This window comes from Protobothrops mucrosquamatus, unplaced genomic scaffold, assembly GCF_001527695.2.
Source record: "Protobothrops mucrosquamatus isolate PMUCROS unplaced genomic scaffold, P.Mucros_1.0 scaffold18, whole genome shotgun sequence".
Classification (NCBI taxonomy): domain Eukaryota; kingdom Metazoa; phylum Chordata; class Lepidosauria; order Squamata; family Viperidae; genus Protobothrops; species Protobothrops mucrosquamatus.
The window spans coordinates 96,009-120,572 of NW_015386403.1; the positions used below are offsets into that span (position 1 = coordinate 96,009).

The 24,564-nt window shown below is 37.7% G+C and overlaps 1 protein-coding gene across 1 annotated transcript in view; it reads right to left on the bottom strand.

Annotated features, from left to right (window-relative positions):
* Nucleotides 1-3,344: 3,344 nt before the first annotated feature.
* KAT2B (lysine acetyltransferase 2B) overlaps nucleotides 3,345-24,564 on the bottom strand; it is an 83,424-nt gene continuing 62,204 nt past the window's right edge. Inside the window, exons 8-18 of the mRNA XM_015810737.2 lie at nucleotides 18,499-18,624; nucleotides 17,232-17,368; nucleotides 14,501-14,712; nucleotides 12,291-12,417; nucleotides 9,900-10,010; nucleotides 9,058-9,201; nucleotides 6,904-7,018; nucleotides 6,422-6,458; nucleotides 6,174-6,237; nucleotides 6,007-6,091; nucleotides 3,345-3,874 (exon numbers count right to left, since the gene is read on the bottom strand). Of these exons, the coding sequence (XP_015666223.2) occupies nucleotides 3,681-3,874; nucleotides 6,007-6,091; nucleotides 6,174-6,237; nucleotides 6,422-6,458; nucleotides 6,904-7,018; nucleotides 9,058-9,201; nucleotides 9,900-10,010; nucleotides 12,291-12,417; nucleotides 14,501-14,712; nucleotides 17,232-17,368; nucleotides 18,499-18,624 (1,352 nt within the window). The 3' untranslated portion in view covers nucleotides 3,345-3,680. The remainder of the gene's footprint in view (nucleotides 3,875-6,006; nucleotides 6,092-6,173; nucleotides 6,238-6,421; nucleotides 6,459-6,903; nucleotides 7,019-9,057; nucleotides 9,202-9,899; nucleotides 10,011-12,290; nucleotides 12,418-14,500; nucleotides 14,713-17,231; nucleotides 17,369-18,498; nucleotides 18,625-24,564) is intronic.

The following is a 24,564-nucleotide window of genomic DNA, read 5'->3' on the forward strand; positions in this document are numbered from 1 at the left end:
TCGCCACTGCCCCCGGCCCAGCCGCCGCGTCCTCAGCCAAAGGGGCGGGGAGGGGGAGCAGGACGGGAGGCAGCGGCTCCAGCGGCATCATCGGGGTCCCTGCCGCCCCTGGCCCGGCCGCCGCCCCCTGCTGGGACTCCGCGCTGCCTGGCCTCACCCTCCACCCATTGATGGAGCCGTGGTGGAGGCAGCGCCCACCTGAGCCGCCTGGGGGGCAGCAGGAGGAAGGAGAGGAGGGCGAGGAAGCAGTCGCCCTAGCCGGGAATCCGCGCTGCCCGGCCTCGCCCTCCGCCCATCCGATGGAGCTGCGGTGGGGGCTGGTGCCGCGCGGCCCCTGCCAGCCCGGTTGCCCCCCAGGCACCCCTCTTGCCCCGGCACCGTGAGCCGCTTTGGAGGAAGAGGAGGGCAAGCTGCCGCCAGTGCCAGTCCTCAGGAGGCAGCTCTCCTCTCCTACCTTTGCTGAATCTCCTTCCTTCCCAGCAGCCTGGATTCCGGCGCGCCTTCCCAGCCAGCGGGTCCAATGGTCGGGCTGGCTGGGGATCGCAGGGGCTGGTCTCCCTTGGGCCGCGGCTTTCAGGAGGGCTGGCCCGCTCAGCGGAGCCTCCAGCGGGCCTCTCTCAGCAGGGATCCCGGGGCTTCCCTGGGCAGCTCCAAGGCCACGAGGCCGTGGCCGCGCTTCTCCCAGGGGGTGGAGCACCCGGGCGCAGGGCCAATCAGGAGCCCTGCAGGAGGTAAGTCCGCCTGAGAGAGAAGGGAAGCGAAAGTGCCTCTCTCTCTCTCTCTGCAAATGGCGGAGGAGGCAGTGCAGAGACAGATGCGGAGTGGTGTCTCGGTTCCTAATACCATCGGAAATATGTGTTTTCCGATGGTCTTAGGCGACCCCTGTGAAACGGTCGTTCGACCCCAAAAGGGGTCGCGACCCACAGGTTGATTGAGAACAGCTGCTCTAAGAGTTCTGAGTAAATGTGACTTGGTGATGTATCTCGAATTATATGCTAGTATTTTTATTCAGTTATTTCAAAGCAACTATTAAGTTTCCTGATAGCACTTATAGCAAAGAGAAAGCAGAAACATGTGTGCATTTATTTTGGTACAAGAATTTTAACTAATAGTTATATCGAAAATAGCTTTTTTCTTGTCTTTTGTGTCTTTAGATTGTAAGCTTATGGTATCAGTGGTTTAACACTGATACCATAAGCTTACAATCTAAAGACACAAAAGACAAAAAAAACGCTATTTTGGATATAACTATTAGTTAAAATTCTTGTACCAAAATAAATGCACCACATCAGTGGTTTAACACTGCTTTTAAGTAGAATGTAAAAGTCATAAATACATAACATGTTTTGATTTTATTTGAACACATATTAATCTGTATGAAAAGTAGAAATTCCATTGGATTTACTACTGTACGATGAGTTCCAGTTCTTATTGCCTGAAGGTGCTCTAGCATACTTCTATTCCATTTCATAAAATGAGAGGTACTCTACAAACAATGAGTATGTCTGGTATTTTTATAAGCAAATTACAAAATAGCACACAAGATCAAAGTTATACATATAATTTAAAACATTTTATACCAGTACAATAAATAATTTTACAAATGTAAAATTTCAGTTAAAGTATTTAAACACATACTGTGTATAACTTTATTGCACAATATCTATGAAAATAATCTTTAAATTAGAAACCAAAATGTTCTCAATATAGAAGAGACTCTAATTTCAAGACAATAAGAATCTTTGAAAATAACACTTTCACAGGATATCAAGCTTTAGAGGTGACTCTGTTGGCCCAGTTTACAAAATACATGAAAATTACTATTTAAATATTCTAAAACAAAGTTGCATCATTGTACCTTAAATACAAAGCTCATTCTGGTTTATATAAAGCGCTAAGGCATTTCTATATTACTATTTTGTCTATTATGTACCATTTCCTTCTAGCAATGTTCATGTAATCAGAATAAAACATTACAGGCATTGTGCCAAAAAAATTCCTCCTTTTGTAATGTTTGTTATTTTCTACAACAGTTTACTAATGAAATATTTCAGCATGAACAGTGTATACATGTGTGTGTACACATACACATACATACATAAATACTAGGAGCATCTTACTTTCCCCTCCAGTGTTGTGAAATACATTGTAGAACTGAGTGGTTAATGAGTATGGCTTTCCCAATAACTAATGACATCAAATGAAGTTTAATTCTTATGTATAATGTAAGAAAAAGCTCAAATATATATGGAATTAATTAATAATAAAATTCAAATTCCTAATTAAAAAACTAGTATCAGTCCAAGTGGAAGTTGGGGTAAGTAGGGTAAGAATCTAGTCAAAGCTACCTGTATAAAATTGTTTCATCTATGGCATTGGACTGGATGCAGTAAAGCTCTGAGCTAACCACTAAAGTCTATCAATCTTGTTAGTCATGCCTTCAGATTTCAGTATGTTTCCCATCACTTTACAGTTCAAGTAACTGGGAAAATTGTGTATATCAGCATTTTAAAAGTCAGAGATATTCTCATCTGCACTAAAATTAGATGTGGTTTCTTATCAATCAGGTACTACTGATCCATTGTGCAGTTAAGTACACATTCTTCAGGGATGTATGTTTTAGGTGTATATGCATTTATCAACATACTATACTCAGGACTAAGGTCTAAATGAGAATTCAAATTATTGTCCATTCCACCCACTCATCGCAGCACCTACTGTACTTTTTGCAAAATAGTTTTCATGCATAAAGATCCGTACAAATCTATAAAAGACAAAGCTATTGCTAGATTGGGTTCAATAGTAGAAATAGTACTGTTCTAAATCTACTAAAAGACTAAGCAATGGTTTGGAGCTTAACACAAACTCTGATGTCCTTTTCAGAACTTGACCTAAGTGAAAATGATGCTACATTTTCCTTGAAATGCAAATATTAAGAATCAAGGTCCAATCTGGGACCAGAGATTTAGTCTTCTGAGCTATCAAATTTGTGCTGGAGCCCATCCTTGGAAACCCATCCTCAGCCCTGAGGATGGGTTCCAGCACAAGTCCGGAAGCTTGGCAGACTAAACCTCTGATCCTGATGACTCACCAGATTGGATCCTGCAACATTATCTTGGGACACTGTGTATTTGCCTTCATTCTAAGAACCTAAATCATAGAGGAAGTTAAATTTGCACCTAATAAGGGAATTCCATTCTTATAGCTTAAGCACCTTCTCTTAGTGAATGTTTTATTTTCATATATACTGTGTATGTATATGTGTGTGTGTGTGTGTGTTATTTTCATATATATGAAAATAAAATATATTCATTATATATGTATTAGTATTATATATAATTCATAATATATATAATTCATTTCCCCCTTCATTAACATATTTGCTGTAAAAATAAGCTATTTTTCAATCTGATACATTAAGCATAAACATTCACTGCTTGGAAATTTACCCTTTCCAAATCTCCAAACAGTTTGTGCAATACATCTAATAAAAATTGAATACACCGCAAAAGGGCATGCAAGTGTACATTTAAAAATACTTTAATAAAATAAACTCTTCTATATTACATGTTTAAAAGTGCTAGTTAAGAAAATTTTATTTTATAAACAAGTTTCGAATCTAGTGAAAGAACTGCATATTTTGCTGTTACATTAGGCATCTTAATTGTATGAGAAGAAAATTATTTGTCAATTAATCCAGCTTCTTTAATTTTTGTGTAGAAGAATTTCTCCAGTATATTGGCACATTTGTAATATTCACTTTCAGGTGGGTTGTACTCTCTGCAGTTAGTAAATACTCGCTGCATATCTGCCATGAATAATTTCTTACATATGTAGTATCTGTTCTTCAGTCGTTCACTCATAGTTTTCAGATCTGTAGAAGAACAAACATCTTATTACTAGAATATCATCTGATTGTGAACTTCAGTTATCTTAGTGCTACATAAAATCATGGTTTATATACATAATCACACACTAACCTTTTTGCAGCTGAATCATATTTTTTTATAAATTATAATGAATCTGCCATCCAGTTACCAAAAATGAATGTGGTCAGGTATTCTGTTGTTTTTAGGATCGGTGAGTCAAAATAATCTCACTGTAGAGGAGAATGCTGCCTTTTAAAGTACATAATGTTTGGGCAAGAGCAGCTTTCTGTAGGCAGAAAGGTCTGCTTATAAATAATCTATTTCTGAATGAATAGATGAGTGCTGATGACAAGTGAATCCAAACAAAAAAATCCTTTGCATGAGCTCCTACATATGATGCTTCAAGATCATTTTCTGACGTACAGTGCATTCAGAAAGTATTTATACTCCCTTCACTTTTGTCAATTTTATTATGCTACAGCCTGATTCTACAGTTGTTGAAATTCATTTTTTATCATTAATCTACACTCTACTCCATGATAGTGAAAACAGAATTTTAGAAATGTCTGTAAATTTATTAAAAAGAAAAAAAACTGAAATATCACATTGGCATAAGTATTCAGACCCTTTCACAACACGTGAAATTTAATTCCAATGTCCCTCATTTCTCTTGATTGTTGCTGACGTATTTCTACATCTTGCTTGTAGTCCAATTAAATTGATTGGACATGATTTGGAAAGGCACACATCTCTCAACAGGGCCTCACAGCTGACAATATAAAAGCCAGGAGGTCAAAGGAACTGCCTGTAAAGCTCAGACAGAATTATTGCAAGGCACAGATTTGTGGAAAACTACAATAAAGTTTCTGCTGCACTGAAGGTTCCTAAGAGCACAGTGGCCTCCATAATTCTCAAATGGAAGACATTTGGCACAACCAAGACTCTTCCAAGACCTGGTTGTCCGGTCAACTTAGCAATCAGGGGAGAAGGGCCGATGGTCACTCTGAGCTCCAGAGATTCTGTGTGGCGATGGGACAGAGTTCCAAAAGGATAACCATCACAGCAGCCCTCCACTGATCAAGGTTTTATGACAGAGTGGCTAGATGGAAGCTTCTCCTCAGTGCAAACACATGAAAGCCTGCTTGGAAATTGCAAAAAGCATCTAAAGGACTCTCACACTAAGGAACAAGATTCTCTGGTCTGATAAAGCCAAGTCTGAACTGTTTGGTCTCAATTCTAAACATTATTTCTGAAGGAAACTAGGCACCACTCATCACCTGCCCAATATCCCAGCAGTGAAGCATGGTGGTAGCAGCATCATGCTTTGGGAGTGTTATTCAGCAGTAGGGACTGGAAGACTGGTCAGGGTTGACCGAAAGCTGAATGGAGCAAAGTACAGGGATATCCTCAATCCTGTTCTACAGTGCTCAGGACCTCAGACTGGGCTGAAGGTTCACTTTCCAACATAGCAGTGAACCTAAGCACACAGCCAAGACAATACAGGAGTGGCTTAGGGACATCTCTATGAATGTCATAGAATGTCCCAGCTAGAGCCCTAACTTGAACCCTATTGAATATCTCTGGAGGGATCTGAAAATGGTTGTCCATTGACAGTTGCCATCCAACCTGACTTGAGCTTGACAGGATTTGCAAGGAAGAATGGTAGAAAATCCCCCAATCCAGCTGTGCAAAGCTTGTCGCATCATACCCCAAAAGACTGGGGTATGACAGGCTGTAATTGCTGCCAAAGGTACTTCAACAAAGTACTGAATGAAGGGTCTAAATACTTATACCAATGTGATATTTCAGTTTTTTTTCTTTTAAATAAATTTACAGACATTTCTATAATTCTGTTTTCAGTTGTCACTATGGGGTACTGAGTGTAGATTAATGAACTTCAACAACTGTAGAATCAGGCTACAGCATAACAAAATTGACAAAAGTGAAGGGATGTCTGAATACTTTCTGAATGTATCTATTTTTTCTAATGCAGATATCATTAAAGTATGACATTACACTGAAAAAAAGTTTCCGATGGTTGTATAAAGTTGATGGAACAGCACACTTTTACAATTACATATTTTAAAATTTATTTTCATTTTCCATAAATGCCTTCTTAAAATACTAATGGCATTACCCATAGGAAATCTTATAACTTCATAATATCCAGGAGCCTCTGTTCTCTTCACTGGTTCCATGAAAGGCCAAGCACTTTGGTGGCTCTAGAAAAAAAAGTATTACTGATCAATGTTTTATATCAGAAAACATTTAATGAGATTTACAAAAACAAAACATAAAACATACCTTGACCTGTTGTAGAATGTTTTTTAGTGTGCTGTAAAGTTGATCCAGATCTTTGGGTTCTTTACTTAAAACAAAATGCAGACAAGATTATTTTAAATAGCCAACAACCCAGCAATTATAAACTATTAATGACTAAACTGTCCATTTTCTGCTGTTAGAAATACAGATTCAATTATTTTAAGGAATGTATTAATAGTCAATTTGAAAAGGGTTTTATTTAATTTATGTTATCACTTAACAATACTTACCCCTTCTCTTTATTACTTGGTTTCCAGCCAGTCTCTCCTAGGCAATAAGCAAAATTAAAGCAAAAGGCAAATAAAAAATGGTAAGTTACAATGTGTGGTCTGAAATCCATATACTCTGCTTTAAAGAATAAACCAACGTTCAGATATATCTGAATATCTTAAAGAACAAATCACCAACAATTAATTTCTACATATAAATCAGTCAAGAAAGCATCAGTTTTTGTTTTCAATTCCCAAAGTACTATAAAAGTAATAGTAATTATCTATGTATTAATTCTGGCTAATAACAAGAAAATAAAGAACCCTGCCAGAATACATAATTAAAATACACAATTGTCATTAAAATAAATTTTATAAATAATCTAGATCTGGAGAAGAGAATCCAATAGTTTAAAATTAAATTAAACCAATATTTGCAGAAAAGGGTAGAAATCATGACCTTGGCAAGTAAAACAGAACAGCTAAAAGCAGAGGGTACATACTAATTCCAGGAATACTTTCTATGGGAATCTGTCGTACTCCATCTTTGAAACAAGAAAGGCCAGGATAAACTTTCTGAATCTGTGCTTGCTTCCTTTCAATTAATTTTTTAATTATCTGGAATAAAGACAGGACAAAAATAGAACTGTAAAAAGCAATATTATTTTAAATGAGATTAATTTTTGAATAGGTTCATATTTGAACAAATGAATGTTCAGTAAAAAGTGAAAAAAAGTGAATAAAAGGGAATAAAAGGGAATGAAAACATATGGATCTGAAATATATAAATTATCTAAGATATTGATGTTCATAAGCCATTTATCTAATGTATTAAATGCAAATGTGAATGTGGAACTCATCTGCAGCACATATTTATCCAATTTGCTTCTTTCCTCGATAATGATATTGAGGGACACCACTGTCATGTATGATCAATGCCTATATTTAGAGTTGTATTTCTCACTAGCTTTCCTCTTCTCAGTGGCCTTGATAGTTTGATTTGGTGCAGTGCTGCCAAATTGGAAGAAATGCTAATATGGATAGTTGCAGGTGCTGATAACCCTAGGAATCTAAAGTTTCATATAATCAGAAATTTAATTGGGCTCTTCAGATATGTTCAGAATCCAGCCTCATACAGATTGGAAATTAAGGAAGATGTTCACAGTTAACAGTTTCTTTGTTCTCACAACTATTTGCACATTTCTCCCCTCCCGTCCCCAGAGGTCACTCACAGAAAAAAGCAACAGAAGAGCAGGGTAGAGAGGAATAGCAAAAAAAAATTGGCTCAAAATTAAGGGCATATGGAAATCCAAAATATCTGAAAATCTTGATTTTAAAACCCTCATTGCTGGGATAGTTTGTAGAGGCAATGCAGACAAACATTAATATTAGGATTAGTGAGGAATTAGTGACATATTTTGATTTATTAAGACAAGTCTAGAAATGCAGAGCTCATTCTGAGGTAGCCTGCTTATATTGATTTACTCTTGCTTGCTGAACATAGAAGGGGGGGGGCGTGGGGAGGAATTTTCAGGTAACTTCTAAACTTTTGTTCCTATGATAGCCTCAAATTTTTAATTCCCATCCCAGAGTTATATGTGCCAGCAAGTCAAGGGCAGGTCTTGCAGTCTCTTTACCACAGCTGGACTATGAAATCATGGTGCCAAGTTTTGATAAAAACTGTGGGATTGTTATTAGTGGGGAGCTTCTGCAGTGGAACCTAGTGCTGGGTACTGCTGAAAAATTAGCTGCGCATGAGGCATCTCTGTCTATTAACAGCCTGTAAGAGATTTATAATATTATCTTGCTTGGTATGTATGCTTTTTAAGTTATGCTTTCAAATGTGTTTGTTTGAGGTAATAAAGCTTAAAATCCCTTTATTTATTGGCGTGTTCATTGTCTCTAGATCCAGAAGGACCAAATGCCTGGGCATGTGATCACTGCCTTGACATTTGGCAAAACATAATTGGCAATGAAGATGTGATCCAGTGAAAATGTTCTGGTTCTGGCTTTGCCGCTTTTCATGACATCTAATTGGGGACTTAGGGCCACTCATGGTTTTTCAGCTCTAGGAAGGAGGCATTGGCAAACCACTTCCCAAAAAGTTGCCACCAATGCTAAGAGTCAAGACTGATTTAAAAACAAAAGAAAGATTAAGGGGCAATCCCCAGCCCAGGGCTGTCAAAAGAAAGTAGATAATGTTGCTTCTACTTCTGGGATGTATCTGAATTGGATCAGTTAACTGAGAACACATGAAAATAAACTGTTCATAAATTTGGCAGAACTTGTTAGCTATATGCAAAAATTGTGGAAGGGGTAGCCAAAATCCATCTGGCGAGACAATTAAAAATAGTGTGGACATGGGAGCTGAGTGCACCCCTATGCATGGATAGTGTGTAAGATTTCAGAGACCCGCAGCTTACATTGATGGCTGAGAGGTTTTTTTTAGTTCCCTGGAAAGAGCATAAAAGGAGCCCTGAATAAATTGTTTAGTTTGTTAAACTTGGAGGGGTGGGAAAGAATTGCTTCAAACTCTAGTATAAAAATAAGTATAATAAATATCCTAGACGTTCTGCTCCTGAGTAGCTTTGCTAGTGTTAATGAATTGATTAAAAACACCTGATTAATATATATATTTTTTAGAAAATCACTTTTACCTCTTTTTGTTTCTTAATGATGACTGAAAATTCAGTGTAAGGAATTCTTGGATTCAATTCACATCCCATTAAAGTTGCTCCTTCATAATCCTTTATATAGCCGACATATTTTGCTTTTGGTACTTTAATATCTTTTGAAAAGCCCTAAGAAAAGAATAACCAATGTATTTTTACTTGCTTACTGAAGCCATTGTGATATTTTACAGTAGTGATATTTTCCTTCATGTACTTGGAGACGGCAATTCAGCAACCTGACAGACCAGTTACTACCACCCTTAATTTAAATTTATGAAAACATCACATTATATATGGAAGAAACAAGATATACAATATATGTTTTCAAGGTCACCATGTAATTCATCAGTGGTTACTACCCAGAAATAATTACAGCTCCTCTAGCAATTGTCAGAGGCTCTCAAAAACAGCAAGAAGGAGAAAAATATATTACACAGAAGAGTCACATAACAATAGAAAATACAACCCAGGAATGAACTCTTATTATAAAGAAACTGTACAGATTTCTAAAAAATAGAAACAAAACAACTTTAGTTTTTTCAGTGGCCCAATTAATCATTTGTAGCAAAAATAAAATCATTTGCATATTAAAGTTTAGTATTTAATACAATAATGAAAACCTATACTGTAATAAAATTGATTAGCTTAAAATGCCAGAACATTTTGTTTTAGGTTGATTGTATCTTAACAATAGACTTTCAATTCAAAGAACGGTAATATTGTCCTTCAGATAATAAGATCACTCTGAAAGTCTTGTGTGCATCTAATAGTTATTCAAATTTTATTTTGCTACACAGGTTGAAAATTGCTCCCAAAGTTCTACTTACTTGTTTCTTGAAGTAGCCAATTGCATATTCATCAGCATATGTAAGGAAATTGAGAATATTATGCTTAATGTGATATTCTTTCAGATGATTCATTAAGTGTGTTCCATAACCCTGTGGAGAAATTATCATCCAGTTTATCAATTGAGGATTGCAATGTATTAAAACCTTGCTGCTTAGAGTTAGCAGCAATAAAGCAATTTAAATACAGAAATACTGTGGGCTTCTAAGAAGTGTAGGTGAGAACAGAATTTTTCATCTCCTGGCAGAAATAGTGGTTATCAAGTTTTCTTTTCCAATTGCATGAGCTATGTTAAATCCTGCTTCTAAAAACTATTTTCAAAATAATACTTTGCAGCCAAGTCTAACCAGAATAAGAAGTTATAACTAACCTACCTTTCCAGAGAAAATGAATTAAGTGAATCTTGCACGCAAAGCTGCATCTGTATCTGAGCGTATTTTATCAACTCTATATTTATCTTTTTTGTTGTTGTTGCTTTTTTCTATCTTTAATGAGGCATTTGTTACCACCTGCTCCTAGGGTTGATGTTATAATTTCCCCTAATGCCTTTTTTTCCCCCTGCATCATTGTTTTATTTTATTTATTTATTTCATATGGTGTAACAGAATACAGCATTAGTGCATAAAATTCTCAAAAACCACATATACAATGTGTATCAAAATATAAAACACCAGTACAGTGAATCAAGATCACGTGAAGTGTTAATACCACTTTACAATGCCTTGGTAAGGCCACACTTGGAATACTGCATCCAGTTTTGATCACCGCGATGTAAAAAAGATGTTGAGACTTTAGAAAGAGTACAGAGAAGAGCAATAGAGACGATTAGGGGACTGGAGGCTAAAACATATAAGGAACGGTTGCTGAAATTGGGTATGTCTAGTTTAATGAAGAGAAGGACGAGGGGACATGATAGCAGTGTTCCAATATCTCAGGGGTTGCCACAAAGAAGAGGGAGTCCAGCTATTCTCCAAAGCACCTGAAGGCAATGGATGGAAACTAATCAAGGAGAGAAGCAACCTAGAACTAAGGAGAAATTTCCTGACAGTTAGAACAATTAATCAATGGAACAACCTGCCTCCAGAATCTGTGAATGCTCCAACACTGGAAGTTTTTAAGAAGAGACCGGACAGCCATTTGTCTGAAATGGTATAGGGTGCCTGCATGAGCAGGCATTGGACTAGATGACCTCCAAGGTCCCTTCCAACGTTATTATTATTATTGTTGTTGTTGCTGTTGTTGTTATTTAAAAGTGCACAATATGAATGATGAATAAAATGATGAATAAAATTAAATTATGTATGAGCAGTTACTAGAGTGACTAAGCCTATGGCCGGATAACTGAACCGTTTAGCCACTGGACAGTAGTGCCCCCGAGATGATGTAGTTCTTGCATGGATCCAGGGAACCTTCTGAAGGGGCATTCCTTCACTATGTGATGTAAAATTCCCACAGACACACAGCATCATTACTTTTGCATGTCCATGTGAATGTAGTTTTATTATTAGTTCACCTGCTTTAGATCAAAGTTTGTTTGTTTTGATTTTGGACTTTTTGCTCTTTATTATTTAGACAGCTAAGGCATTACACTTAGCATACTGTTGAGGATAAATTTACATGTTCATTCGTTTGGTTAGGTTGTTGATTAAGCAACCAGCATATGACAAAATCAGACATACAACTTCAGGATATAAGTTCCTGCACTAAGCAAGCATAGATCATTATTACAGCTCATTCAAGATCTATTAGATGTTCTGTCCTTTGAATGCACAAAACTTTTTCGATAATTAGTAGACATCACATATTTTCCTAATGGAAATCATTTAATAAAATTTAGTAAATTTTATTAAAGCAATAATTCCATTATTATAGACAGAGTCTAAAAGTTGGGGAACAATTGTTGTTTATTGTCACCAGAGATTTTTCAATATTATAATTTACATTATTATAATAATACACCCCGTGCAATAGGTTGTGACTTTAGGTATATTTCAATCACATTCATCAAAAATAAAAATTATTCTAATTGTGCACACAGTTTCCCAACCATCCCCTTTTATATTATTTGTCTCATTATTATTTGCACTGGGACCAAACTGGAAATAAGATGGAAGACTTATATAGATATTACATTCATTACTGACAGACACAGAGTTGAAATTTCCTTTAAGTGGTATAAGTAGTATTAATTCACAAGAGAATGTTATTTTGCCATATGTTTTATTCAGTCTACTGGTTCCTTTTTAAAAAGTAAACTGTACTTTGAATTATTTCCTCCATTTGATCAGGTTTAGGACTATGAGGTCACATAAAATCCAATTATACCTGTGCATTGTACATTTGTCTGATAATGCAATTAATATTAGTTTTACCTTGACTTGTTCATTAGAAGTCACAGCACAGAAAACTATTTCCGTAAATCCTTGAGATGGGAACATCCGAAAACAGATACCACCAATCACACGACCATCCTTTATTAATGCAAGGGTCTTGTGTTTCCTGTAGTTATATATTTTGACATATAAACCATATACCCATTAATGATGCCCATCACAAGTGCCTTCATAACCACAGCAATTATAAATAAAAGATGTTTTGCATAGATTCTGATACTAGATTGGATTTTATTTTCAGAAGGTGTCCAGAAAACTGATACTCTGACAACATAAAATATTCTGACTGCATTTTTAGATTCCTTTTCACTGATTATCTCCTGTCCCATCTTATTATACTGGAATAATAAGTTTCTTCAAGGCGGAAATAGTTCTATTGAATAATGCCAACTTCTACTCAGCGGCCTGTTTCCAGAGAGAAGGAAAATTGTCTATTAAAACTAAAAAAGTTAGTCTGACTGGAAAGAATTGGATTTTCAGGTTCAAGCCTTTACCAGAATTGTAGGGATTCCTGTCTCCTCTTAAATCAATTAGTCTACTTCTTCCACAAAGACAGAGAACCAATTTTGAACTCGGTCCAGGCCAGTCCTCATTCTTGTTCATGTTACTAGCAGGGTCGATATACAACTTCTAAAATATTCCTAGCAGGGCTTGAATTAGTATGTGATTAAGTAGGTCTAATAGTTTTTCTAGTCCTCTGGAAGTTTGCCAGAAAAGTGAAAAATCTCTCTTCCTGACTGATTGATTTAGTTTCTGGCAAGTCTCCTTCACTGATAATCTTTTTAATACATTTTTTATACTGAATAAATTTCAAATTGCAAAAAAACAAAACCCAAAACCAATTAACTTGATAAAGTTTCAAATCTTTTGAAACATGAGACAAACATTTGTTATAATTTCCTCTCTAGTAATTAGCAAATATCTTAAGGCAACAACAGTCGGACTATTCCCATTGCCGCTGACTATTGACCATGCTTGCTGGGACTGAGGGAAAAATTTTCAATAATACCTAAAAGGCAATAGGTTCCATTTTAGGAAATGTATAGAATATCTAGAACCAAGAATGTTTAAAGTATGAAAATACTGAAAAACATTGACTCAATGTTTCAACTTTTAAATAGCATTTATTTTGTTTAAAAGTTAGATGTATGATAGTTTTGATAATTTCTTAGTAAAGATATTTATTTACATTATTTATATGGGTGCCTAACTTACAAATAATGACTCTGGACAGCTTACATATGGTTAAAAACATCAAAAACAGTGATCATACAAAAACACCACAATACAGGATAGTCAAGGCCAAATCACGACATATTATAATTTAAAGTAATTTCAGGATGAGCTTCTCTGGTACTCTGGCCAAATGCCCAGGGTAAAAAAATAAAATTTCAAGGCCTTGTGTAAGGATAAAGACCCTCTTGTTCCAAAGACAGGCCCAGACTTATCACAGGGAAAGCATACTTTCTAGGTCACAAATAAGTAACATTTTTTTCATGAAACGGACTTGAAGCATGCTCACTCTTCTGCTGAATCTCATGGGGCAGAGATAATTGGAGGCAGGCAATCCTACAAATAGCCAGGTCTTATGTCTTGAAGGGCTTTAAGTATAGTTATTAAGCAGTTAAAAGGGTTTTTTTAAGAAGCAGTACTAAAGACATCTTATTAACTGATAATTTTGAAGAGCCAAACAGTAATATTAATATTACCAAAAGTTGATGTGATAGAAAGCAATTCCTATACCAATTTTCCAGAGAACATTTTGGAAGGGAGCAAGAATTGCCCAAATTGTCCTCTTTCCTGTTCCAATGATAAATCATCTCTATCTGTGAAAGATTAAGTATTGCCTATTTCTTATTATTTGGAACAAACTTTACAATGAATCACTAAATGCAAATCCCAATCTTTAGCTCCATCTGTTAGCCTGCCCAAAGTTTGAGAATTCTAACAAAGAATGCCATAAATTACAACCACTACACTACTTTACCAAATGGATATCTAGCTATCTAGTTAATTAACTTGTCATCTTCCTTTTTGTTACTGTTGTTGTTGTTGTTGTTCCAAGTCCCAAATCAACAGTCCATAGATTTAAAAGCTTGTTTTCAGTTTCTAAAAATGAACCCATTCAATAAATATCCCCTTACTTGTTCTATCTTTCCCTTTAAGAAAAAGAAAGAGATGATACTCACGGATCAAAGACTAGACGAGTAATATACTCTTTTGGCATTCTGGGTAACTGATGTGAGAATACATTTTGTAAGCCAACCAGCCATATCATAATCTTTTTATTTGGTTTTTGATTTAAGGAATTTCCAACCACATGAAATTCAATCACTCCCCTACGCTCTTCCAATCTTGCAGCTTCATCCCGGGCGGAGTGTGCAGACAGAAAATTAGTCTGCTTTATGAAAAAAACAATAAAAATTATTCAGTATTTATTTCAGGAATCGTTTTTTTCCTTTTCATAAATAGTCAATACATATCTCAGTAAATAGAGTTGGAAATCTTTCCTATTTGTTTTAATGACACATACTTCTCTTTAAGGTTGCCTCTCTAACTGAGTAAGTAACATATCTGAAAAATATCCAACAATTCAGGCTAAATATTTAATAATTTATTTGGTGCTTACCTAGGTTTTTACCATGAGAAAAAATGTTTCAAAAATCCATTACAGCGCTCTTGCTATACAAAAGAATATTTCTGTCAATCAGCTTATTTCTAATACTTTAAAAAATGAAAACCCTCATATAATTCCTACTTCAAAAGTAAAACAAAACATCATTCAATGTTACTTGTGTCCTTTAATACAAGGGTCCCCAACTCCTGGGCTATGACCAGTACCAATCCATGGCCCACCAGAAACTGGGCCGTGCAAATGAACGAAGTCCCATCACGTATGGCATCCATGCCCCCCCCCCAATCCATGGCAAAACACCCCTGGCACCCAAAAGGTTGGAGGTTGCTGCTTTAATATATCTTCTCAATTACAAGCATCTAAATATAAATAGTATTAAATAGCCAGGAGATAGTTATTTGTTTTGCATTCCAAAAAACCACCACTAAATTATTTAGTATCAATCACAGTGATAGTCTTCAACGTTACCAATCTTTTTATCATTGTGAAATTATGATGGCCTTGAAAAAAGTGCTTTATAGTCTGTAAAGCAGTGGTGGGATTCAAATATGTGAACAACCGGTTCTCTGTGTGGATGCTACTTCCGGAAGTCCATTCTGGGCCTGGGCAACAAAAAATTAGGTACTGGTTCTGCCAAAGTGGTACGAACTGGCTGAATCCCACCACTGCTGTAAAAGCACTTCTATCGTATAAAATGTTCCTCCTTGTGGTCTGCCGTATTTTGGGCACATGGCAACTGGCTCAACTTTATGGCTGGTTGTACTATCCTGAGGTCATGTGATGGCAATTTGTAAGATTTTCGGCCAGTTTCTAGCAAAAAACATCCTGTTAAATGATACATTTAATTACTGCTTCGAAAAATGTCAAAAGTAAGTCCAGTCACTTGGGTGCCTTGAGTTATAACTGCAATGACTTACAACTAGATTTCTAGTCCCAATTATCATCATAAGTCAAGGACTATCTGTACAATGTTAATGATTACAACATGCAGAAAGAAATGTTCTAAAGACGATGAGAACTAGTACAACTATGCAAATTATGCCTTCTTTGACAACTTGGCTGACTAGCTACATACAAAAGTTACCCAATGTATAAATTCTGCCCCTTCATCCTTCTTACAATTTCTTGAAGGTCCCTGAGACACAAAGATCTAGAAATGGATACATGGAAGGCAAACAGAAGCCAAGCAGGCACATTTTCTCTCAATTTCTTGACAATGCTTAGAGTAGAAAAACATTGTCAACCACTAAACCTTCACATATTTCTCCTCCTATAAACCACAGTTAGGGGGCAGGTTTTCAGTAGTAATGAGACAAAAGACTACAGGGAAAGAAAAATGCTGTGTTGGATTAATTAAAAATTAGCTATGTTGAATGGAAGATAATGAGTGGAGATAGAGGAGAAAAGGGGGGAAGGGGGAAAGGATCTAACTTAAACCAAATAAATGAGAATTTGATATTCACGTATTCTCGAAATAATCTAATGGAAATATAGATGATAAGCCATGTTACAGTATAAGATTTTAGAGACAGGGTTTGGAGCCTCTTTTTGTTTTGTTTTATTTTGATATGATTTGTTTGATTTGAAATATGATTTATTTTGATCTTCTCATATGCTGACTTTTTAGTTGCAAGCTGCTCAGAATCATTTAGTTGAGCAGTCTATAAATTAAGTAAATCTAGCAAATTATGCTAAGATCATGAAGCATTATAAATTTGCTTAAGATGAAATCTTGACTAATTTTCTTCATATGTCTGAATGTACAATATTAATCCATATGAACAATTCCCCTTCTAAATATGAACACATTTTGAAATGCAAATGATAAAATTGAATCATATGCAAAAAGACAAGATGTTTGAACGAAACTAACTGTATGCCACCTATGCCATTAAAAATATCCTTTACGTTAAAAATTATTTTTAAATCTATCATTTTCTAATGTATACAAACAATATTTACATGTCATATATGTATAAATACTAGCAGCTTGATGTGTTTGGATACATTTTACTACTTTTAATAATCCCAGAATTTTTAGCTATGGTCATATTGGGTAGGAATTCTAGGAATTAAAGTCCAGGTAATATGAGGCATCTACTTAGGCTGAATTCTATTAAAGTATTAATAATAAAAAACTGCCTTCAAATAAAAATCCGCTCAATAGTATTGAAATTTAAAAAAATCTTGATATGACAATAAACCTATTGATATCTATAGTTAGAAAATGTAATATGTTATCCTTATTTTTGACATTAATTAATTCTGAAAGGTACATTTCTCACCTCTGGACCAAGCATTGCTGTTGGATCTGTAATGGTTGACATCACTTCATTGATCAGTTCAACAGGAATATCTCCTATAACCCGTGGCTTCTTAGCATTCTCTGAAGAGTAACTTTCATTATTTTTTCTTTTTTCTCCTAAATAATAAAATAATTATTTAACAACAAAATCCAAATGTTGTACATTACCAGAATCAAAAAACATCAAATTATATTACTCATTGTTGAAAAATATTTGATTGTTGAGTTAAAAAAGCTATGAACATCAGTAGCAAACAAATTATATTCAAGAATATGAAATTGGTAAAAGCTACTCAGAAGTCACTGTATTAACCATCTCATCAGGGTTCAACTCTCCATATTACCAATGGCTGGGAGGGGACTACAAAAATCCCTGGGGATTGGGAGTTCCAGAGCACGGGGGCCACAACAAAGAATGCCTAGAAACTTTTATACAACTCAAAGCTTTTTTAGGGAGCATTCAGGCTCTTTGACTTATTATAAAGGACGTGGAGGTTCAATTCTAGCAAGACAGTGCTTGATTTAAGCTAATGCTATACCAGGACTAGTTGAGGACTAAAATATATATGCCTAGGAAAACTACTTTTAAATATAACCAAATCTGGAACCCAATCCACTAAAACTCTTTGGAGAATAACAAAGAAATATCATAATTATCATTCAGTTTAGCATTCAGACAGTGAGTTATAATAATTTCCTATTTATAAATTAATAGTCATTCATTTGACTCTCAGTATAGCTTGTAGCCACATTACTTAGCATTTTTGTTAGAAAACTAAACTGATATGATTTAGGATATGATAAAAGATCATTACCATACATTATGGTCTTGCTTGCATTAGTATTTTCCTGTCTACTCCATAATTTCGGTAAACACGATTCACTATTGTGTTAATCTAAGTATTTTAAGATATCTTTGTATATAGTATTGTTATCCTAGCTTTAACTGATGGCTGGCCTGTTTCCATATATGAGTATGCCATAGTTCTTCCCGAAGGCAATATGAGAAGATCATCTGCACAATCATTAAGACAATTATAGTTGTTGCATCAAAACTCTGTGCCTCATTTATCTATAGAAATTGTAAAAAACACTTCATTACTATAAACTCTTATTGATATGGCAGTATGGGGAACAGTTCTATTCTTCTTTACTTTGTATGTATTTTATTGGCATGGTTTTTGGAAAAAAAACCTATAATATTTACAATTAGCAAAACAGACAAAATCCTTTGCTATTTATATTACCTAGGTTTTGGTCCAGGCCAGAAGCAGATTTGGAAGCAGGACTCATAGTTCCTCCACTAGGTTGTTCCAAAGATGAAGGACTTGAACTGTATGAAACAGATCTCATCATAGGAGGACGGTTAATAACTAACAGAGAAAGAAAGCCAGAGTTGAGGCATATGAAATCATGATGCAGGTGGATGTAGCATTAAAAAAACCACTTCAAAAGATGATAAATATAAAAATAATTCCAGTATGAGGTAAGAATTTAACCAACCATCAATATGGGACATCCTGATTAGCAGCCCTTTTAAACTACAGGCAGCCCTCAACTTACAACCATTTGTTTAGTGACTATTCTAACTTACAACAGCACTAAAAAAAGTGACTTATGACTATTTTTCACACTTAGGTTTTAATAATTTTAGAACTGTATAATTAAGGTTAGCCAGTATCTTAGAGTCTGAAGTCTAACTGCACTGGACACTTGCCAATGATGATGTGAGAGAGCAAGACACACACACACACACACACATATTTATATATATATATATATAACCCAAGAAGAAAGACTAAAGAGAAGAACGAGACTGAGATGCCACAAAGAGAAAATTCCAAGCATTCTGAACATTCGAAGGTGACAGCAACTTCTAGACATCTGAAGCTGAAGGATTTGTTCCACACCAGAATATAGCACATACATCTCCTTTTTTTCCCTTCCTCTCCCTCACAATCTTCACCAATAAATCTTATGTCCTACATGACTGGGAAGAGAGTGATTTCTCTTCCTCTGAAGATGAAGTTTCTACAGGAGAAAGAGGGGCGTTCACCTTTAAAAACACAAAAAAACTGAAAAGTGGATGCAGATCTAATTGCTAAGAACTGCCTACTAACTGCTAAAAGAGTTATTGCAATTTTTAACCAGCTATTAAATGTCAATCAGAAAGTAGACAAACTTTTTCTATAATGGAAAATAATATAACTAAATCTAATGTGAAGCCAGTCACCAATCCAGCTGCTCCAAAACTCTCTCAAAATACTCACAAATGCACAAGTCCTCATATGTATGGAAATTGCCACGGATAAGCTAGTTTTACAATGTCACAGGATTTTGCTGCAGATGGCAATTAATCCTCCCAACAAAGTTAAGTGGGAAAATAGAAAAGTAATACTTCACTCCCTTTCACAACTGCTTCACCGTAGAATATATTCCAGCTGAACTTACTGAAATCTCCTGGCTCCATATGGCAAGGTCTTGACAGAATAATGCTGGCTTTTAGTCATTTCGCACTCTCTTCAATGATCTTTAAACAGATATTTCTTAAGGGATTTTCAAATCACACCTCTGCTGAACTTGGGAAGGACAACCAATCACATAAGGAAGGGCATCAAGACCCAGAGCTGATGAAATCAGCCAGCCAATACCTATACAGCAGAATGTTCCATCAACTCCAAGGTTGGCTCAGATAACCACAATGCCCTTGATTTAATTAAAACAAAAATGCGGACATCAACCGACTCTATGGAAGATGAGTAAGAACTGGGACAGTTATTTGGCGACCTCCCTAGGAAAAGCAACAAAATCATCATATATAAGCTTGAGGCAGTAAAATCAATGCTTTAGCCAGTGACTCTTGCAACTGAGTCTTTCAATACTCTACTACCCCCTAGCTGCTCTTCTGCTGAAAAACTGACAAGTTCGTTTCCAGCATCCCCACAAAACAAAACAAAAAGGAGCTCTAGCCCAAATCACATTGTCAGCAGATAAACATCACAACGAAAGGAAACCAATTTGGTGAACAATTTAATGGATCAAGCAAGCTACCTTGCCGAGTAGAATCCTTAAGGAAAATCCAAGGCATTAACCATTATATAAAACTGAATACATCACGTTCTAATGATCTCATATCTGCATTATCACCAGCAGTAGTGGGGATCACAGATCCAGAGACACCTGTACCGGACCCGAGTCTGTGGAATACTGACCCTCATGATAAAGAAAAACAAAAATTACAATATAGGAAGAAGTTGAATCTCAAAATAATTGTGTATATACCAGAATTATTGTTACCAATACTGATACTGACTCCCCTGGCATTTATAATAAAACTATTTCTTTAATAGCTTAATAACCAACAACATGAAGTAATCTGTGTTTCCAGTATTCCTCAAGATCTGCCTTTAGCAGTGGCCACTACTAGGAATTCAGATTTACAATTGTATGCGCCTAAATTCCTAATTCTCCTTTCATGGAATTCTGCAGGCTACAATGCTGAATCTCTGTGTATACAAATTACATGGCTGAATTCTACTTATTTCTGCTTCAAGAAATCTGTATATAAATGGGTACAAATCCTTTTTACTTTTGCAAATTCCTGGAGCAGGATAAGGCAGATGGTGTTTAAGTGGCGGTTTAAGTACAAGTAATCCTCAACATGATCACCAACGTCCGATAACGGATATAGCACAAGAAGAAGAATCCTCAACTTATAACAGTTCATTTAATGACTGTTCAAAGTTACAATGATACTGAACAAAGTGACTTATGATTGTTTTTCACAGTTATGACCATTGCAGCATCCTCATTGTTGTGTCCTGAGCCTGCAGAAGCAGGCTCGGGATGCTGCAAGAGTCCCGGGCATTGCAAAAGCTGCCCGGGACCAGACTGAGCGGTGCCAGCCTTGCGCGCATGCGCAAGGTGGGAAAAAGGGTGCCTGCTATTGGTTGTTGTTGCCTGGGGATCCGGGAGTATAAAAGGAGGCCTGCATGCCTCTGCTCTTGTTGGTTGGTTGTTGTGACTGAGAGAAATAAAGATCTGTTCTGTAACATGAATTGCCTCCTTCGCCATTTATCCAAGGACTTAATACTGGCGACGAAGGTGGGATTCAGTCTAGTTAGCTAGGGAAGCTTAAAGACTCACCCAAAAGAAGTCCGGAAGAGAGACAACGGCGTTGAAGTCAGCGTCTATCCTGCCAGTACAGCGTCGCTGGAGGGTGAGTGTGGCTGAAGAAAACCCTGTCCCTTGATAATTGCGAAAATCAGTCGCTTATCTGAATTTGATGTCTCCCACCCGGAAAAATGGGAATCTTACGTTGCAAGGGTGGAGACTGACTTCCAAGTGAATCAGATAAGGGAAGATGGATTAAAGGATGCCACAATGTTGTGCATTTGTGGGCAAGACGCCTTTGAGATCACTGAGAATCTGGTTGCCCCGGCCTCACTAGAAGCTGTTTCGTACTCTGATCTCAAGAAACTTTTGAAAGACCATTTCCAGCCAAAGCAATCTGTCATTGCATGGAGGCACACGTTCGAACAGAGAGATCAGCGAGCTGGGGAATCAGCAAAAGACTTTATTGCAGCTTTGAGAAGAGCAGCTAAACCATGCGAGTTCAAGGATTTAGAAGAAAGGCTGCGCGACCGTTTTGTATGCGGACTGAGGAACAGAGACTTACAGCAGAAGCTGTTTGCTAAGGAAGATGTCTCTTTTCAAGATGCTCTGCGAGAGATTACGGCAGAGGAAGCTGCAGGCAGAGCGGTAAAGAATCTGCGGCCCACTCAAAGTGGTCCAGAGACTACAACCATCCACAAGGAGAACGTGCGGGAGGACTCGGAAGAGGATCCTGAAGATGAAGTGGACAAGCTTTATCAAGCATCCGGGAGGAGGCCGAAGGATCGTCCAGACAAGGGCCCAGCTGAGCTTCGATGCTTCAGGTGCGGAGGTCGCCACAAGCGGGCGGAATGCCGGTTCCGTTCCACCATCTGCAGAATGTGCGGCAAGAAAGGCCACATCGCAGCTGTCTGTCTAAGTCGGCAGAAGGTACAACCGAAGGAAGAATTGAATCTGAAAGGTACCAGGGTCCCCAGCCAAAACAGAGTGGGTTTCTGTGCAACACGCAGAAATATATTAAGGATAGGCAAACACAAACCCCTCAAGAAGAAATTGTCCCTCAAAGTAAGGTTGCAAGGGGTTCCATTGTCTATGGAACTGGACACGGGGTCTGCCCTCTCCATAATTTCCCTCAACACATTCCGGAAAATCTGCAGCAGCAGCAGCCAGCAAACTACGCTCAGGCCTTCCAATGTAATTCTTACTGACTTTCAAAATTCCAAGGTGTGCATTAAGGGGGAGGCCACTCTTAAGGTACAGTATAAGGATTTTGAAGGTCCCTTAGATGTGTTGGTTGTTGAGGGTGAACACACGAGTCTGATTGGACTCGATTGGTTTGAGGCCCTGGGAATCCAGGTCACAGGGCTTCACAATTTGCAAACGGAGACCCTAGCAGAAGTCTGCAAGGAGTTTGCAGATGTGTTTAGCTCTGAGCTCGAATCCTACAAGGGACCTCCAGTTTCACTAAAGCTAGATCCAGCTGTACAGCCCATAAGGGTTTAAACCTAGGAGAGTACCATTTGCTCTTAAGAGTAAGATTGATGCTGAACTGGACAAGTTGCTCCAGCAAGGCATATTAGAGCCTGTAGACTCTAGCCCATGGGAAACTCCCATTGTCACGCCTTTAAAGGCAAATGGGGACATTCGTATATGTGCAGACTACAAGTGCACACTTAACAAGGCCCTACAGCAACATGCATATCCAGTACCTGTAGTAAGCCACATTTTGGCTTCCCTTAAAGAGGGAATTTTTTTTTCAAAGGTAGACCTGGCTCAGGCGTATCAACAGTTGTCTGTTGATGATGTAGCAGCAGAGGCTCAGACTATTGTGACCCATAGAGGGGCTTTCAAGGTGAAGAGGTTGCAGTTTGGGGTGAATGTGGCCCCTGGCATTTTTCAGAGTGTCATGGAAAACACCATGAGGGGTATTCCTGGTGTGTGTCCTTATTTTGATGACGTCCTCATCGCGGGGAATTCACCTCAAACCTTGGCAGAGAGGTTAAGGGCTGTTTTGCTTCGTTTTCGAAGAGCAGGCCTTAAGTTGAAAAAGGACAAGTGTAAGACTGGTGTCCATTCTACTGATTTCCTGGGGTTCAGGATAGATGCTCAAGGCATCCACCCTTCTGATGCTAAGCTCAAAGCTATTCAGCCAGCCCCAAGCCCTAAGTCTAAGGGTGAATTACAAGCCTTTTTGGGCTTATTGAATTTCTATCATGCTTTTCTGCCTCATAAAGCTGCTATAGCTGAACCCCTACCCAGACTTTTAGACAAACATGCCTGTTGGCAGTGGACCAAAGTCCATGAAGCCAGTTTCAATGAGGTTAAAGCCTTGCTTACATCCAATGCAGTGTTAGCTCACTTTAATAGAAGTTACCAGTGTGCCTTGCCTGTGATGCTTCTCCCTATGGTGTGGGAGCTGTGCTTAGCCATCTGACGGCTGATGGGACTCAGGTCCCTGTGGCATATTATTCCAGGACCTTGTCTGCTGCTGAGCACAACTATGCTCAAATTGATAAGGAAGCTTTGGCTATTGTGGCTGGAATTAAAAAGTTCCATGATTTTATTTATGGCTGCCATTTTACGGTCTTTACTGACCACAAGCCTTTGCTGGGGTTGTTTACCATGTCCAAACATACCCCACACATCCTTTCCCCTCGCATGCTGCGATGGTCCATTTTTTTGTCAGCTTATGACTACACGCTAGTTCACAAACCTGGAAAGGAAATGGGTCATGGTGATGGCCTAAGTAGACTGCCCTTGCCAGCTGTGGAGCCTGCTCCTGCTCCTGCTGTTCATATCCTGTCCATTCAGGATTTGCCTGAGTCTCCCCTAAATGCTAGGGATGTGGCTGCTGAAACTGCCACTGATTACACACTTAAACGCGTGCTAACATGGGTGCTGTCAGGGTGGCCTGACAGGTGCCCAGAGGAGGAGTTCCAACGCTTCTGGGTCAAGAGACACGAGTTGTCCACTTTCAACGGCTGCCTCCTTTGGGGTTCTAGAGTTGTGATTCCGGCCTCATTGAGGTCTAGAATCTTAGTTTCTTTACATGAGGGTCACCCTGCGATTGTCAGGATGAAAGCGCTTGCGCGCAGCCATTTGTGGTGGCCTGGCATCGATAAGGCCATTGAGGCCCAGGTACATGGGTGTCATGAGTGTCAGCAGTCCAGGCCTGAAATGCCTCAGGCCCCTATTCATAG